Raw genomic sequence first — 17,722 nt, forward strand, 5'->3', positions numbered from 1 at the left:
TGTAGAAGTACATTGTCTAGTACTCGTGGGTGACGTCCGGGGTCGGTAGCTGGACCTCCGTCCATTCGACGATAAAATCTATGAGAGCCTAAGATTTAATAGCAGTATGGGGGATATACCTGATGTCGTGGCCCATGAGTTCAAGTGCCCACTTAGAGATCCGTCCCGTGGTGTCGCGGTTGCGGATGATGTCCCCGAGTGGGTATGAAGTGACGACCGCGACTTCGTGGTCGGTGAAGTAGTGCATGAGCTTCTAGGTCACCATCAGCATAGTGTATAGGAGCTTTTGCACCAGGGGTACTAGACCTTGGGGTCGGTGAGTACCTCCTCGATGAAGTATACGGGTCGCTGGATCTTAAGGTGGTGTCCCGGCTCCTCCCTTTCGACGATCAGGGCATCACTCACCACATGGTTGCTTGCTACGACGTAGAGGAGGTGGGGTTCTCCTCATTCGGGAGCGATGAGGATTGGGGCCGACATCAGTGATGCTTTGAGGCTCTCTAGAGCCTACTAAGCTTCCTCAGTCCAGACGAAGGCGTCCATCTTTTTGAGGAGCTTATAGAGTGGCATCTCCCGTTTGCTAGGCCAGGAGATGAATCAGCTCAGGGCACCCAGACAGCCGGTGAGCCTTTATACGCCCTTGACGTTGCGTATAGGGCCCATGTTGGAGATGGCTGTGATTTTTTCGGGGTTGGCCTCGATGCCGTGTTCAGACATAATGTATCCAAACAACTTCCCCTTCGAAACCCCGAAAACATATTTCTCGGGATTCAATCTGATGTTGAACCTTCGGAGGTTCATGAACGTTGCGGCCAAGTTTGCGATCAGGTCGCAAGCTTGAGCCATTTTGACCACTATGTCATCAACATATACGACGATTGTTGGTTTTGGCCGCTCGGCTTGATCAGGCTGATCGAGCGAGTCGATTTGGTCGGCGAAGCATTGCTGCATGCACCTTTGGTAGGTGGCGCCAATGTTCTTCACACCGAAAGGCATGGTTACGTAACAGTACGAACCATACGGGGTGATGAACGAGGTTGCGAGTTGATCAGACTCTTTCATCGCAATCTGTTGATAGCCTGAGTAGGCATCCAGAAAGGAGATGATCTTGCATCTCGAGGTGGAGTCAACTATCTGGTCTATGCATGGCAAAGGAAAGTGATCCTTTGGACACGCTTTGTTGAGGCCAGTATAATCAACGCACACTCTCCATTTTCCGGTCTTCTTTTTAATAAGAACAGGATTGGCAAGCCAGTCGGAGTGGAATACCTCTCTGATGAATCTAGCTATCAGGAGTTTGGCGATCTCTTCGCATATGGCCCTACACCTCTCATCGTCAAAGCGACGCATGTGCTGCTTGGTGGGGTTCGAGCCTGGGATAAGGCACAGCACGTGCTCGGCGACCTTCTGCGGTATGCCCGGCATGTCAGAAGGCTTCCATGCGAAGACATCGCGATTGGCGCGTAGGAAGTCGATGAGCTCGCATTCCTATTTGGCCAGGAGCTGGATCCCGATCCGCACCATCTTGGTAGGGTTAGTGGGGTTGATTCCCACTGCCTTGGTTTCCTTGAGTGGGTGGAAGGTCATCGAGGAGGTTGGTTTGTTGCAGTCCAGGACTGCTGGGGTTGATGACTCCCCGAGCCACGGGAGCTCGGACGAGTTGATGACCATGGTGGCGAGCTCAAAATGCTCATGGTCGCACGTGAAGGCATGTGAGAAGGTGCTACCCACGGTGATGACACCATTCAGACCCGGCATCTTTAGCTTGAGGTAGGTGTAGTTGGGGATCGTCATGAATTTTGCGTAGCATGGCCACCCCAAGATGGCATGGTAGGACCCTAGGAAGTCCACCACTTCTAAGGTGAGGACCTCCGAGCAGAAGTTGGCTTGGTTACCAAACGTGACAGGCAGGTCGATCTGCCCGAGCGGGTACGCCTGCGCTCCTGGGATTACGCCGTGGAAGGGAGAGCCCGCTGGGCGGAGTTCCGACCGAGGGATGTGCATGGCGTCGAGGGTGTCGACATAGAGGATGTTGAGGCCGCTGCCTCCGTCCATCAGCACCTTGGTGAGGCACTTCTTGTGGACGATGGGGTCAACGACGAGCGGGTAGCGTCCTGGTCTAGCGATGTGGGAGGGATGATCCCTCTGATCGAAGGTGATTGGAGATTCCGACCAACTAAGGAAGGAGGGGACGGTCGTCTCGGCGGCGCATGCCTCTCTGTAGCGTACCTTGTGCTAGCGCTTGGAGCAGATGGCATCGGATCTCCCAAAGATCATGATGCATTCCTCAAGGTCGGGGAAGCTGTCCCCGTCCTTGCCTGTCGTGCCTCCTTTCTTGGCTGCCACCTCTTTGTCGTCTCCTTCTTTTGGCCCGTCGACCTATTGTAGGAAACGTTTGAGGAGCTCGCAGTCCTTATAGAGGTGTTTGACAGGGTAGGCATGGTTGGTGCACGGGCTATCCATGAGCTTGTTGAAGTGGTCAGGCAGGCCCTGCTAGGGCTGCTTGCCTGCGCGATCAGCTGTGGTGACCAACATGGTGTTGGCCAGTCGGCGCCGATCCTTTTTGTTCTTCTTAACCCTCTACATGGAGGGGCCCTCATCTTGGTCCTCATGCTTGGCCTTGCCCTTGTCCCAGCCTCCGTTGAAGACCGCTCCGACCGCCTCCTCGCTGGAGGCGTGGTTCGTGGCGACGTCGAGCAGGTCACGTGTGGTACTAGGCTTTAGGCAGCAAAGCTTGTGGATCAGGGACTTGTAGGTTGTCTCGGAGAGGAATGCGCTGATGACGTCCACGTCGACGACATCAAGGAGGGAGTTGCATCGTTGAGAGAACCTGCAGATGTAATCCCACAAGGACTCGCTGGGCTCCTGCTGGCAACTCTTGAGGTCCTAGGAGTTACCAGGGCGGACATATGTCCCCTAGAAATTTTTGACAAAGATCCTCTTGAGGTCTGCCCAGTCGTGGATGCTGTCGTGCGGGAGGAATTCAAGCCATGCCCAAACATGTTCTCCCATGTAGATGGGGAGATATTGAATGATGAAATGGTCATCATCCACCCTTTCAGCTCGCCCTTCGGCTCAATAGGTGAGTCAAAGATCTTCGAGCCATATATCGGGGTTCATCTCCTTGGTGTACTTGGTGATGTTGGTGGGCGGTCAGAAGCGCTGTGGGAACGACGCTCTCTAGATGCGTCGACCAAAGGCCTGTGGTCCCAGGCCATCCAGGCTGGGACTCCAGTTGTCTGGCCGGCGATCATGCCTGGGGCATGTTTCACCGCTCCCCTCGATGGTCCGGGCAGGACCTGTGTCGCCTGCCCTCACCGCCGCCCGATGGATGTCATCATCACCCTGAGCCTGATGTCGATTGCTGATGACACTGTGAGCATCTTGGTTCGGACTGAGCTGTTCATGTATCGGCGGACGGTGTGGAGTAGGAGCCAGGTTGTAGTAGCTCCTCACCGTGCACCTAGGCACATGCGAGGGCATTCGCGCGAGGCTCCAGAGGGGTGTGAGTCTGTAGGGACTCCGCTAGCACCGGCGGCTGTCCCGGAGCGTCCGCCATAGCACACTCTCAGGACGAACGGTGGCTAGGTGCCACGTCGCCGATGCTAGAGCCGTCGCTCTCAACATCATCATCCATGTGGTCATGGAAACAGGTGGGAGCGTGGCTCGCCATCCCCACGAATTTAGATGTGAGAGGGGACGGTGCCAGCATCCTTCGGAGCCCCCAGGCACACGTGTCCACGAGGGACGTGAGGCCGTAGGGGAACCGGTTGCATGACGATCGTGGCAGGGACAACGAGGTCCCTCTAGAGAATCGGCCAAAGATAGTAAATAGCGAGTAAATAACAACATGTACATTACTCACAGCGGAGTCTGAGCAGAGTGTTTGCTTGGAATGAAGCGTAGGTGCCTCATCGTTGAAGGCATCGTGTGTCCTAGAGCCGATGGAGGGCACCCCTTCGACGGGCACCGGGATGGGTGCCTCCTCGTGGAGGTGTAGTACGCCGAGCTGGTCGAAAGACGAAGTCCAGGCTTCTGAAGAGGAAGGCCTAGGACGGCTCGAAGATGCGTGAAACCCACATCCCAACAGGTGGGATTGTGGAAAAATCTAGTGAGTCGAAGCGAGTCGTATCGCTTGAGCCTGCCATGGCGAAGGTGGCAGAAAAGTGGGCCATCCGATGACCAAAAGTGTGAACGTACAGCGTCCTCCCCACGGACGACGCCAACTGTCGGTGCAGAAAGTGACCAACATATAAATATTTGTAGTTTTGCCATACGTTGTGATCGGATGTGGCCTAGCACTCAATGACACATGGTTTATATTGGTTCATGCAACGTGCCCTACGTCTAGTTTGAGTCGGTCGGTGACTTTATTCCTGAGACCAGGTGCTCGAAGTTTGCTGTGGGGTTACAAACGGAAGGAAGAAAGATGGGGGTACAAGAGGTCCGGTCAGACTCTGGTCTGAAGGGCCGAGAGTGATGGGAGCCCCGTTATGTTCTAAGTGTTTGAGCGTGTGCTCGAGGTTTAAACCTAGTGGTTCCCTTGTTGTGTGTGAGTGGACTCTGGGATCTATCTGTTGGGAGAGAGCGCATCCCCTTTTATAAATGAAGGGGATGGCTTTATAAGTGTGTGTGTGAGAGAGTGTGTACGTATGCTAAGTCTTGTTGTCCATGTCGTCGGGTACAAGATGATTGTAGGCATCCATAACACTGTTAATGTCAGATGCATGTGTGAGGTTGCGTCGTCTTCTTCTGGTATGGCAAACATCGGTGCCTGTCATACTGTTGATGCCCAGAGGCATGCTAGGGGTTTTTCTGTGCTCGTCCGGTATGACAATTTTGCGGGCGCCCACAACACTGTAGGGCAAATGTCGACGCCCACAACACTGCTTGGGTTCTGACATGGCTGGAAGGTTGCAGGACACTCTTCTGACATATCCTGTCGGTACTGTCCTGTAGGTGTACAGGGTATGGTCCTCTGTTTTGCGGTTGACTTGAGTGCCCTGCCTTACTTGCTCCGTCCGTTTCCTGGTCCTCACCGAGCGGACGTCCCCTGTCGGTTGGTCCCAGTTGGCTCCGACTGCGCCAGTCGGAGAAGCGCTGTAAGCAGAGGTTCGGTGCGTCCCCGGTTGGAGACGTAGTTCAGAGTTTGGAAGTGGTGTTTGGTCAGGCCTTCTGGTCGAAGAGGCGGGCCGGAGTCGGAAGCGAGCGTTGTTCCTCTTTGGCCAGGCCTGCCAGGCCTTCCGGTCGGAGAGGCGGGCCAGAGTCAGAAGCGAGCGCTGTTTGGGTCGGCCCAGGAGTTTGTACATCGTTCGCAATGTCATCTGCTGGGCCGAGTTTTTTGCTGGAAAGCCGGTCCATGAGAGACCCCGAGTTAATGAACCCGACACAACTACACAAGCATCTCCTTCTCCGGTGCCTGTGGCCTTCGGCTCGAAATAGCTAATGATCCCTCCTTTTCAAATGATAAAGATATTTTATTTTTTCTACACACGTAGCTTTTACTATACTTAAAACAACTCCATGAGACTCTCTATATTTTTTCTAATTGATAGGGATAGAGATTTTGATTAAAAAAAACTCCAACAACTTCTTTAATTGATTAATCCAAATATATCCATCTTCTATTCTGAATTTCTCGCTAGCCAAATATTGAAAACAAGATGGAGTGCACATAAGATTTAGAAATTTTGCTGGAGTGTCAAAAGATATAAATAGTGATTTTTATGTAAATGACTCTCAAATGATAATTTAGAGAGTGAACTTTAGAAAAACTCTTGGAGATGCATTCAGATATATACACTATATATATATACACTTTAGAAAAACAATACTCATAGTTGGAGGACCGGACACACCCTGTTCCTTTGAGGTTATTTAGAACTATTTTTCAATCATAAAACATTATTTTTCTTTTATAATATTTTAGCATAAGTATCAACATAAGTCAAATTTTAACATCAACTAACAGGGTGAGGCAGGCTAGAAGTATCACTGTTGCTCCTATGCGTAACATAGCAGGTGTGGGAGAACTGGCAGCGCATGCGATGCGGCAGAGGAAACGTGTGAAGGAGAGGGCATCAGTGGCTCTGTTTGTGCATGCGGTCAGTTTTTTTCCTTTTTTTTACCTAAAAACAGCTGCACGTACCATCTCGGAGAGTCTTCATTTTAATTTTTTTATTCACCGTTTCAGCTAAGCTTATTTAACTAGTCAACAGTGTTTTTCTCTCACAACAAATCAGCTCAATCCAGTCCAGAAACCAACCAGCGAACACGCCGATTGAGTGGGTCCCGGCTTCTGCTAAAAGCTGATACCTATACATTCTATAAAACGACGGTCTTTGTGAGATTTTTTTCAAACCTTACGACGACAGTCTTTACGGTCTCGTTCGGATGGTATGGTTCTGGAGGAATTTGGATGGTTTAGAGGAATTCTGGAGAAATTTGTGAGAGGAAAACATTGTTCCGGATGAAAAAATAAAGAGTAAATTGCACCCTGGGTACTTAAACTATTGGGGCATTACCATCTAGGTACTCGAACTGAAAAAACTATCACCTGGGTACTTAAACTATGGGGGCATTACCATCTGGGTACTCGAACTAAAAAACCTCCCACTTGAGTACTTAAACTATTGGGCCATATCATCTGGGTACCGTCGCCGTCGCTGCAAAGTGAACAGGAGCGCGGGAAAATGAATTTTGAATCTTTTTCTTTTTCTGAAAATAGATGAATAGTGCTGGAATTTGTTATTTTTGTAAAAAAAATAATTAGAGCTCCAAACATTCTAAAAATTTTTGTGTAGCCTCTATATGATGTACTCTACGTAGGAAAAATATGAAACTTGAAAAATGAATAGTTTTTGTATGTTTAAAAATTACCTCTTTTAATTAATAAATGAACTTCCATAAATTTTATAATTAAAATAAATAAATGTCCAAAAAGAGGCGGCCTACCTGTGCTCGCCTGCTCGCCTGCTCGCTCGCACACAGTTATGCCGCCTCTTTTTGACATTTATTTATTTTAATTATAAAATTTATGGAAGTTCATTTATTAATTAAAAGAGATAATTTTTAAATATACAAAAACTATTTATTTTCCAAGTTTCATATTTTTCCTAGGTAGAGTACATCATATAGAGGCTACACAAAAATTTTTAGAATGTTTGGAGCTCTAATTATTTTTTTACAAAAATAACAAATTTCAGCACTATTCATATATTTTCAGAAAAAGAAAAAGATTCAAAATTCATTTTTCCACGCTCCTGTTCACTCTGCAGCGGCGGCGATGGTACCCAGATGATATGGCCCAATAGTTTAAGTACCCAAGTGGGAGGTTTTTTAGTTCGAGTACCCAGATGGTAATGCCCCCATAGTTTAAGTACCCAGGTGATAGTTTTTTCAGTTCGAGTACCTAGATGGTAATGCCCCAATAGTTTAAGTACCCATGGTATAATTTACTCAAAAATAAACGTATCAAGCCGGGTTCAAGGGCACGCGAACGGAGCCTACAAGACCGAGGGAGTATATCTTAAAAAATTAAAATGTCTTATAGTTTGAAATAGATGGAGTATAATGTTTAGATCTAAGAACGTTGTGTATGATTTTTTTGGTAATCAAGATGGTTTCAACACCAGAATTTATAAAATATAAAGTTGTAGATCTATCGTTCTCTAAAATCTTTTTTTAGGGAACGTCAGGACCCCTACTGAATCGTTCTCTAAAATCTTGATCTAAGCTCGTATGGATTTTTTTTAAAGTACGTCAAAATCAGCAGCAAGGAAATTCCATCCGTTCACTTGGACACATGAATTAGCATGGGAGTATTAATTCTGTAATTTCTGTTGGGACAAACTATTTTTTCAAAAACGAATTTAAAATACAAATATAAAAATTCTATTACCAATGCGCCTGCCTCGGCCCCGCGCTTCAAAGAGGCCGAAACTGAGCCCGGCCCATGAGAGCCCAGAATCAGTCGCCTCCCTCCATCTTTGACCCAGTCGTCAGTGACGACGTCGTGTTTTCTTCCTTCCTTCGCCAGTCTCATCCCACGCGCCCGCAGCCCGCTCCTGTTCGCCGTCCTCTTCCTCCATCTCACCCGTCCCTCTCACCGCCTCGTTAATTTTTCGCCCCCATCTTTGAACGCCGCGGCTCCAACCTCCATCGCTCCCTCCCTCCTCGCCCCCTCCGATCCCGCACCTATAAATCGAGCCACCGCAGCCGTCGCAGCCGCCACAGCGGACCGCAGGCACGAAACCACACAGCTCGCTGCTGCTCCCGTTGCCCGTGTCCTGCCGTTCTCCCGTCGCCGGGGGCGGAAGGGTTCGCGAGGCCGGCCGGCCGGCGATTAGGGATTGCTCGGGAGCCCCGCGATGGCGAAGCTGTACGTGCAGGCGTTCCCGCCCGCGGATCTGAACAAGAATACCGAGTGGTTCATGTACCCGGGCGTCTGGACGACCTACATCCTCATCGTCTTCTTCTCCTGGCTCCTCGTCCTCTCCGTCTTCGGCTGCACCCCTGGCACCGCGTGGACCGTCGTCAACCTCTTCCACTTCGCGGTAACCGCCTCTTGCAATTCCTCTCAAACCTCAAGCCTCCCCTCCCGCCTCGTGCGTGCAGAGTTCCCATTTGCTGCTGAAATTGTGACCCGGGGTGACTTAATGGATCTGAATTCTTCGAGAGGCTGTAAGCAATGCTTCGGTCCGCCCAACGCGGTCGTTAATGCGGTGATGCTATCTGCGTGCGAAGCTTGCTTCGTGCTCCCTCAATTGGACTGATAGGACATCCAATATAGGAGTTAGTTTAGGTGTGTCCACTTGGCAGAATTGCTTCACCAAATTGCGCGTAAAGGTGACCATTGGCTGTTAGCTTATGTGAATTTCAGGGTACTTCAGCATTCGAGTTTAGTTAGTTCTGTTCAGAGTGGTGACCATATAGTTAAGAACATAACCAATATTTTCTGTGTACATCAGTCGAGTAAAAATGGACTTCATGCATACATGATCAAAGTTGGTTGAAGCATATCTTTGCAAGCATAGTTTGTAAATTCGTAATGTCTGAAGGCCAAATAACACAAATATCAGCATTGATGATGTTGCTACATATTTTGTTAGCTTGCCTAGTAGTTTGCCTTGTTTAGGAACTTCCAAATATGTACAAATGGTACTCTGGCATATCACTTTTAGTATGTTTTTGCCTCAGATGATGAATTCCTCACTAGTATTAATAATAATATTGCAAATTGTTCTCATTGGGATTCTCACTTTGTTAGCCTATAGGTGTTTTTAAATGTTCCCTATCTTCATTTAAAGTAAAGCAAAGGGAACATATTAGATACTGTTGATACAGGGTTTGGTTTCTTGAATTTTCCTGTACTATCTGTTAAACATTTCTCTAAGCTACTTTGTCCAAATAACACTTGCCATCTGGAATGTGAATCCTATTTTTCAGATCACATACCACTTTTTCCATTGGAAGAAAGGAACACCTTTTGCTGATGACCAGGGAATGTACAACGGATTGACTTGGTGGGAACAAATGGACAACGGCAAACAGCTTACTCGTAATAGGAAGTTCCTCATTGTTGTTCCTGTAGTCCTGTAAGTGCTGCCCATCGTATTTCTCTGTTCAATTCCATTTTCATTCTCTATGGCTATGTTTAGGAGAAATATTATGTGATAGATACACTCAAAATGTTTTGTCGACCCAGAACGCAATATCATGAGAGATATTTGAAACCGCTAAATGTTGATTTATATAGGATATGGTTATGTTCCGTTAATACTGAATGGCAGATATAGTTTCTTTCACTTGTATTAGATCATGCATATAGGTATTCTGGTTTTCGTAGCCTAATCTGTGTTTGTTTTTTTTCTTTCTTTTTAATAACTATTGAATGGTTTGTACACCATCCCTGATGTAGTTGTTTTTGTGATGGTTGACTTAATAGGAATATTCCATATTCCTCCATAGTATCTGATCTGTATATTAGTCCACTACGTACATGTTCTTTTTCCTAAAAAAGTATTCTGCAGTTGCTGCAGTTATATGCTATTTCTCGATCCTTTTAGAATTATTCGATTGCTCGGATTTTTTAATGGAAACTGTAATCTCTATGAACCCAGGCTTATTAATGATTCTTATATTTCAGTTCATTTGAGACCACTGTTGTGGGAAATCTCACTGTTTACCACCCTGTTAGGCCAACGACCATTACTAATTACTGAAACCATAATCTGTATGACTCTGGACTTATCAATAATGTATTATATTTCAGAAATGCAAATGAGTCCACTATTGTGTGAGATCTCACTGTTTATCCCCATCAACTGTGTTGTTGAGGTTTGACGTATGGTCCATAACCCCTATCCTTGCTTTGTAGGAAATGAAAACTTTTCTGTGTAATCTTTGACTCCATTGGTGTGCGATTTGTTTGTACACGTTAGTTTCTTATTTGCATATTGTTATCTCTAAATTAAATGAAATCTGATACTAAGAGACACTTTATGTAGGGAGCCGTGTTCCCTAATAGTTGAGGGCTTGTTTGGTAGAGCTCCACTCCTTGATTCTTTGATGGAGTGATTATAGTTGATTTTGTTGGGGGAACAGGGTGGGGAGCAGGCGAGAATTGATTCTGGAGTTATTCCGGTGGTGATTGAACAGGGAGCAGTGAGGAGCGTGTTTTTTTAGCTCCCAGCTTCTAGTCTAAATGGAGAAGTGTGTCTTGTCTAGTCCCCATCAGAATCTGTGCGGGTTTTTGCTGTTGGCTGAGTAGTGATTCTCACATAGAAGCTGCTCCAAGGAGTGCTGCCAAATGGCCCCTGAATGCCTTGTTATCCCTGACAATAAAACAAAAGAAGGGTAGCCAGACACCCCATAGTAGTGACTCTATGACCTAGTTGGCAGGTTATATAGGAACTAGGAAACCATCTGTTCATTTAGGTAGCCTACTTGACTTGTTTAGGAACACTACCATAGATATAAATCATGGAGAAAATTGCGGAGTGTAAGGTATTGCCTGTTTATGCATATGACTTTTATCATGGTTCTCAAGGAATGAAATGAAAGCATGATCGCCAATCTAATCCTCTTTGATGATCTTGTCAGAGAAACAGATATAACTTTGCCCTTTGGAAACTAAAATACTCTTAGTATAGCTTTCGTGCAGATAGTCAGGGCAGTTTCTGTGAAAATATGAGCTTGCCTTTTTGTGCTTGGTGGCTGCGAACTTGTTGATTCTGTTCTAGCATTACTATCGGTCATCATGAGAAAAAACTTAGTGCAGTTTGTCCCTTTAATGGTTTAGTAGTTCAATACGAATATCTGATGGAATCATGATTTACACTTTCCACAATGTGCAAAGCTGGAATAGTGTTGTATTTGATCATTGAAGACATTTTCATGCCATTTAATGACACCATGCACTTAGATTTCATGAATATTGCCCCTGCTTGCTGCTAAGAGGAAAAAGGCCATTTTAAAATTAATTAGGAAGTTAACGTTAAATGGTAATATGGTAGTGTAAGCAATCAAATGTCCACTTTGTGTAGCAGCCACACTTTATGTTGAAACTTGAAAGTTGAAGGCCTTGTTTGAAATTTCATGTTGTTCTCTCTGCTCTGAATTTGGTTGCCCATACCCAGAGTTCACTGGGTTGTCCATAGCCACAGTTCACTGGAGAAATTTGCTGCTTCAACTTTGTGATCTTCTCTGTTCTGAGTTCTGTTCAATTTGTGGAAACTTGCCTTTTGCTTCTAGTAATGTCTCTATACTCTATAGTAGGCTATGTAAGTTGCTTATGTTGTTCTGGGACCTTCTAGTATACTGGGACCACTCACTGGATCTACAGGCATGAACACATCCCACTTTTCTTTCACTGTCAAGAAAGCAACAAGCTGCACTGAGAAAAACCACTTCATGTGTAGCATTAACAATAAGCTATAGTTAGCTGTCTTAGAATAAGTGCTATTATCTATGGCATGCTTAGTGGGGGAATGTGGGATAAACCTTGAATATTGCCATGTAGGTGGTAGAGCACATTTTCTAGTTGTAGCATGGACATTAGAGTTTGTCTGCGACATAATGTGTACAATTCAATGCCTTGCCTGCATTTGCATTGCATAGCATAATGGTGTTCACGGTAGTGCAATGCTGCAGTAGTTTTGACAGATATTTATCAGCTTGTACACATTGCTTACTGTTCTTTATCCTGAGTGTGTTATAACTGTGGAGCTGTAGAGCAATTAATATTGACTGATCTTTCATGTGACTTCTGCATTCTCCTGTCGCTAATCTTTTCAAGCACTCAATCAGATTCACATGGCATATAGTGAACAGCATGATAGACTATACCTAATCCTAAAAAAAAGTTAACTACTTTTCATGCCTGATTCGTTACGAATGTAATGCAGAATCACACTATTTTTTTCCATGATTCACAGAAAGACACTCTCGGCTACGTGTTTTTTTTTGTCTCCAGTATTTTTGTTACTAACTGTAGTTTGCCTTTCCCTCCACATTTCCTTGACAGGTATCTGATAGCTTTGCACACCACAGACTACCAACAACCTATGCTCTTCCTCAATACCCTTGCCGTTAGTGTGCTTGTGGTCGCCAAACTACCGAATATGCACAAGGTCCGGATTTTTGGAATAAATGCTGAGAACTAATCAGCGTCATCCTTCACCAGACATTTACCTATATATATATATATATATATATATATATGCTTTTCAGAACGGTCTGTATGTTCCCCTGTGCTTAGTTGGGCTCATCAGAGTACCAGTGTTTAAAAGTTGTTAGCAGATGGGCCTTGGTCGTTGTATAGAGAGATGCTCAGAGGCTGGAAATGTCGCTGCTGTACATCTGATGTGCACGGACTCTGTACACTCTTAATGTTGCTATACTATATGGTTTGTTGTGAGCATCTGTCAGTTGCTATATGTACATGTACAGTATCATTCTTGCAGAGCAATGTTTTCTCAGCTACCATAATACTAGTACCAAGATTGCAATACAGTACTAGCTGTGCGTATGGCAGGTGATGATGGATAGAGGGGCAAAATTATTACAAACAGTTTTGCACAGGCCGTCAGATATACGTTTCTTGGTAGGAAAACTGTTTGCTTGCCTGACATTGCCAATTTGGCATGAACCGATCGTACATCCGAATCGTGTGTCACGAGGCTCAACTTCGCCTGTTCGGTTGGCTGGTTTGTATTGTTGCTGGTTCGTGAAGAAGTACTGATGAGAAAAATACTATTCTGGCTAAAAATTTACGATCGATTTACGACAAGCCACAGCCAAACGCTGAATTGTTGGTGACAATCCAATACCCTTTGGGGCTAGTCTGTCTGTCAATTGCGCTTATCGACTTTTACTCGTGCTGAAGGTTGAATAGCGGCAACTCAGCAGCGCCGGCTATATATTGACGGTTGGACTTAGGTTCACGCCTTCACGGTAAAAGTAAAACTCTTGTGCTGGGGGTAAAGCTTACCAATTATTAGAACTGCCTGCAAGTCACCGATTAGGGGGTGTTTGGTTTCTCCTCCTAAACTTTAGTCACTGTCCTATCAAATATTTAGACACATATGCATGGAGTATTAAATATAGACTAATTACAAAACTAATTGCACAGCTTACGACTAATTTGCGAGACAAATCTTGTAAGCCTAATTAGGCCATGACTTGACAATGTAGTGCTACGGTAAATATGTGCTAATGACGGATTAATTAGACTTAATAAATTTATCTCGTGGAGTACTGACGGATTCTGTAATTTATTTTTTTATTAGTATCCGAACACCCCATACAACACCTTCACGTGACACCGCCTAAATTTTAATCACCGGATCAAACACCCCTTAGTAAGCTATTACCATCAGAAATTCAGATGGCAGCTTCCTCCCAGATCCAGATGAGAAGTCGAGCAGAGTGACGCACGCCACGCGGTATCAGTGACATCCACTGCTCAGCATCCAAGTCGCACGCAGACACCTGCAACAGGTGGTCGGTGGACCTTGGTCGTCCGCTGCTGGTACGGACTGCTGTTTCGGCGGCCGCCACGGCGCCACCGGGCCGCCAAGCGACGGCCATGCCACCAAGAGGAGATCGAAATCGCATGGCTAGCAAACAGTATCACGGAAAGAATCGCGTGCTACGCAACGCCGGTGAGCGCGTTCTACGTCTTCGAGCCCCGGGCGGCGGCTGCTGGTTCACGCTTCTCAGCCGTCACTAGCTAGCAAAATTTTATTCGTTTTCGCTTCATCGATCAGCCGTGACAATTGCCCGGCCGGCAGACCTAGGTGAATGGAAGGGCTTTTCCGCTGCCGGCCGGGGTCCGCCGGGATTGCGTTGTCTGCGAGTGCGGATGACGGTGGAAACATTGCCATCGCCCGCGGATTCCCTGCACCTGCACCCCCCACCCCCCCCTCAGACGCGCGTTTCACCGAGACTGGGAAAGTTGCCACGACCTGTTTTTTTTTTGCTAGCACAGTACTGTACATGGCAATTGGCATGCTCCCCATCAGCTGCCGAGTTGGTCTGAACCCGTCACTACAGTGTACAGTGCGCACATGAAACATGTTTCTTTTTGGCAAAGCGTGCGCTCCAGTGTATTTGCTGTTTGCAGCATGACTGTGAACCACTTGCGCACGAAACATGTTTCTTTTTGGCAAAGCCAGACCAGACACAAACGCGCCACACCGTTTGCAGCATGACTGTGAACCACCGGTTCGAGACCGAGCTAGCTCGTTAAAATATTCTGTATATTCGAGAATTTATTGGCCAGTGGATCTTCCCGCACAAAGGTGCAGCGAGGAATGGCGTTCAGTTCGGCTGCACAATAGCAGCCGACTCTCGAGGTTCCATGATTGTACTGTACCAGCCATTTGTTGCCACGATGACGAACATGCTGGCATGGAGAGCAGTGGCATGCACCGGCACATATTCATGCACGCCAGTCCTTCCTGACAGGAACAACATTGCCCGCTCTAGCTAGTACCGTCGCCGTATGGCTGCTCTTTTTTTTTCTTTTCTTTTGCTGTCTGAGACTACCCAGCTCCACTCCAGAAAAAAGTTAGAGTTACGAGAGCACATAAAAGGATGCTTTAGAAACTTCAATTTTCATGGAATTGCTCGACGATGTAGTCTGTGGAGCAGTCCTAAATAGGCGCTTGCAATCTGCTATCTCCGTCGTGAAAAGAATGTGATTCTAGATGCATTCTCGATTATGGTGTCTAAACTTCAACCAAATATATAGATAAAAATATTAATATTTATAACACCTATTTTAGACTATAAAAAATAATATTTTTATATAAATCAGTCAAATATGACATACTAAAACAAAGCACTATTCTAGAATTGCATCTTTTTAGGATGAGAGTACAAGTTAACTGGTGCGGTCCGGTTTGAGCATTGCTATTTCTATTTTCCGGGTGTTTGCTCAATGTGTTTTGCAATGAAAAGGCTCATGTCACTCACCAAGTCACCAACATCATAAAAACTCTTATATGTGTTTCCCTTAACTTTCTAGTGGTCCGATTTTGAAAACTGGCGATCACAGTTTAACAATCGCCGCCACCAATGGAAGATCACTAAGAACTCCAACACCAAACCATGCATTTAGAGCAACTCCAACAGTTTGGCAATTTTTGTTTGCTATTTGTTGTAGTTTGCCAACTCCCAAAACGATATGGCAAGGGAAAAAAGGCCATCTCCAAGTGTTTGGCAAAATTGACTTGGCAAAACCCAAAATTGTGGACCCAGCTATATTTGCCGCAATTTTTTTCCCGCGCCGTATGTGGTCCCGCGCTTTTGGTCGCGCGTGTTTCTTCGTCGCGGCATTTTCTTCGTCGCACGCCGCCAGTCCGCGACGGAGTCAGGCCGCCGTTTCCTCCTGTCCGAGACGCTGCTGCCCTGGGAACCAACGAGGGCTTCTAGGTCGCCGTAGAGTCATTCCTGCCGCCGTGGAGCTCGTGTCCGCTAACATTATTTCTTTCTCCTCCTTCAGCAAGTCCGCTTCAACTTTTTTTTTCTTCATTTGACAATCGCTTCTTCTCAAGCTCAAGTGAAGCCTTCTGTACCTCAAGTGCAGCCTTGTCTACCTCAATTGCAGCCATGTACCTCTCCTTTCTCTGCTTTATTCTCTTTCCCAGTCAGAAACCTCCTTCTTATCCCACATCTTATCCAAAGCTACAATGCAAGCGTCGTCGCCTCCCCGCCTAGCTTCTTTTGCCTGCTTCTGACCCATTGGCCTCTTTCGTTCTTGAGAACCTGGGGCTACAATCTCTTCTAGATCATCATTGTTGTTGGCTTCTACATTGCTCGACGTGGACTCCTTATTAGTCTTCTGTTTCTTCTTTGCAGCTTGTTTCTGTTGCTCAGCCAGCTCAATCATCTTTGACTTCCACTTGTCTTCATCCTTCAACCTTTTCCAACAGTGCATAAGTGTAAACGACTTCTTTTCCTCGTCTACTCCTGTGTACATCTCAGATGCTTCACTAATCTACACAAATAAAATCATTTAAATGTTAATATATTCACAGATAAACCAAATATTGAAAACAAATAAAAGAACCAACTACAGAAACAAACCATGTCTTGGATAGTTGCTCCACTTTGATTCCTACGCTCAATTGCCTCGTAGCATGAACAATACTTGTTGACGTCCTTCTGAATAGTGAGCCACCTATGCATAATGGAACTCTCTGTCCTGACAGCTGGAGTTTCCTTATTTATCTCAAAGAAATCATGAATTCTTCTCCAAAATGATAAACGAGTTTGATTGGCCCCATGAATAGGATCTTTGCTAACATCAACCAAGCTGAGCATATAACTACATCTTCCTTTTGATCAATTTTTTGGATCTATGTGACGCACCCTTTGCAGTATGACGGCGAACAGCAACTTCAGATGCCTGCACTTCCACAACATCATGTTGACCTTCAAAAGGAAGATCATTATTAGTTTCCTGAGTGTCTTGAGTGACCGGAAAGGTCAATTCGTCCAAGCCAGGAACATGATGACCAGCTGATGTGAGTATGCCCGCATACAATCCAAGATCTTCCATATGACCGAATCTAAAAAAAAGAGAATGACAAATGTTGTGTCTCAAATTAAGACGAATAGAAGATCAAAGACAATATATATATTCGCTCTGACTAAAAAAATACAGATCAAAGGACCATACGTAGACATCTGTTACAAACAATTTCGCTCAGCTACAAAAAAACTTTGTTCAATTCTACGACAAACGCTACTATTTGGGAACCGTAGCACATCAGCCCATCCCCTCCCCACAGAACCCTAGCTAGCAACGATGGAAATCGTATACAAACAATTGAATGAGTGGATCATGGAGTACCTCAACCCTTTGGGACGTTGATGAAGATGGAACCTCACGGGGTGTGATCAAGAAGAAGTCGAGATCGCCTTGCGTCCTTGGGTTTCGCGTGAAGATCTTTGGGTTCCGCGTGAAGGGCTGGCGGCGTGAGATATTCCCTCGATCAGAGTCCTGGGGTTTCGCGGGAAACAAAGCCAGCGGCGCGGGAAGGGAAAGATCGCGCGCGAGGGGGGGAAATAGCGCGGGAGTAGCGCGCGCTATCGATTGCCAAGCGGACTGATCGCGCGCATATATGCGCGGAAACAACCGGTGTTTGCCAAGTTGATAAAAATGCCAAGCCTAATTGCCAAACTGTTGGATAGGAGAATTTGAGGTTTTTGG

General features: G+C 46.0%; 2 protein-coding genes across 2 annotated transcripts; one reads left to right on the forward strand and one right to left on the reverse strand.

Moving 5' to 3' along the window:
• The first annotated feature begins 8,044 nt into the window (after positions 1 to 8,044).
• Positions 8,045 to 12,924, forward strand: LOC136467470 (uncharacterized). The gene is made up of 3 exons (XM_066466188.1): positions 8,045 to 8,555; positions 9,448 to 9,596; positions 12,527 to 12,924. The coding sequence occupies exons 1-3, from the start codon at positions 8,370 to 8,372 to the stop codon at positions 12,663 to 12,665; spliced, it is 474 nt and encodes a 157-aa protein (XP_066322285.1). The 5' UTR covers positions 8,045 to 8,369; the 3' UTR covers positions 12,666 to 12,924.
• A 3,214-nt stretch (positions 12,925 to 16,138) lies between these two features.
• On the reverse strand, positions 16,139 to 16,830 carry LOC136466002 (glutathione S-transferase T3-like). Its single transcript, XM_066464523.1, has 2 exons — positions 16,594 to 16,830; positions 16,139 to 16,504 (listed from the first exon to the last, which is right to left on the reverse strand). Exons 1-2 carry the CDS (start codon positions 16,828 to 16,830, stop codon positions 16,139 to 16,141), a joined length of 603 nt encoding a protein of 200 aa, XP_066320620.1.
• Between the last annotated feature and the right edge of the window lie 892 nt (positions 16,831 to 17,722).

This window comes from Miscanthus floridulus, chromosome 7 (assembly GCF_019320115.1).
Source record: "Miscanthus floridulus cultivar M001 chromosome 7, ASM1932011v1, whole genome shotgun sequence".
Classification (NCBI taxonomy): domain Eukaryota; kingdom Viridiplantae; phylum Streptophyta; class Magnoliopsida; order Poales; family Poaceae; genus Miscanthus; species Miscanthus floridulus.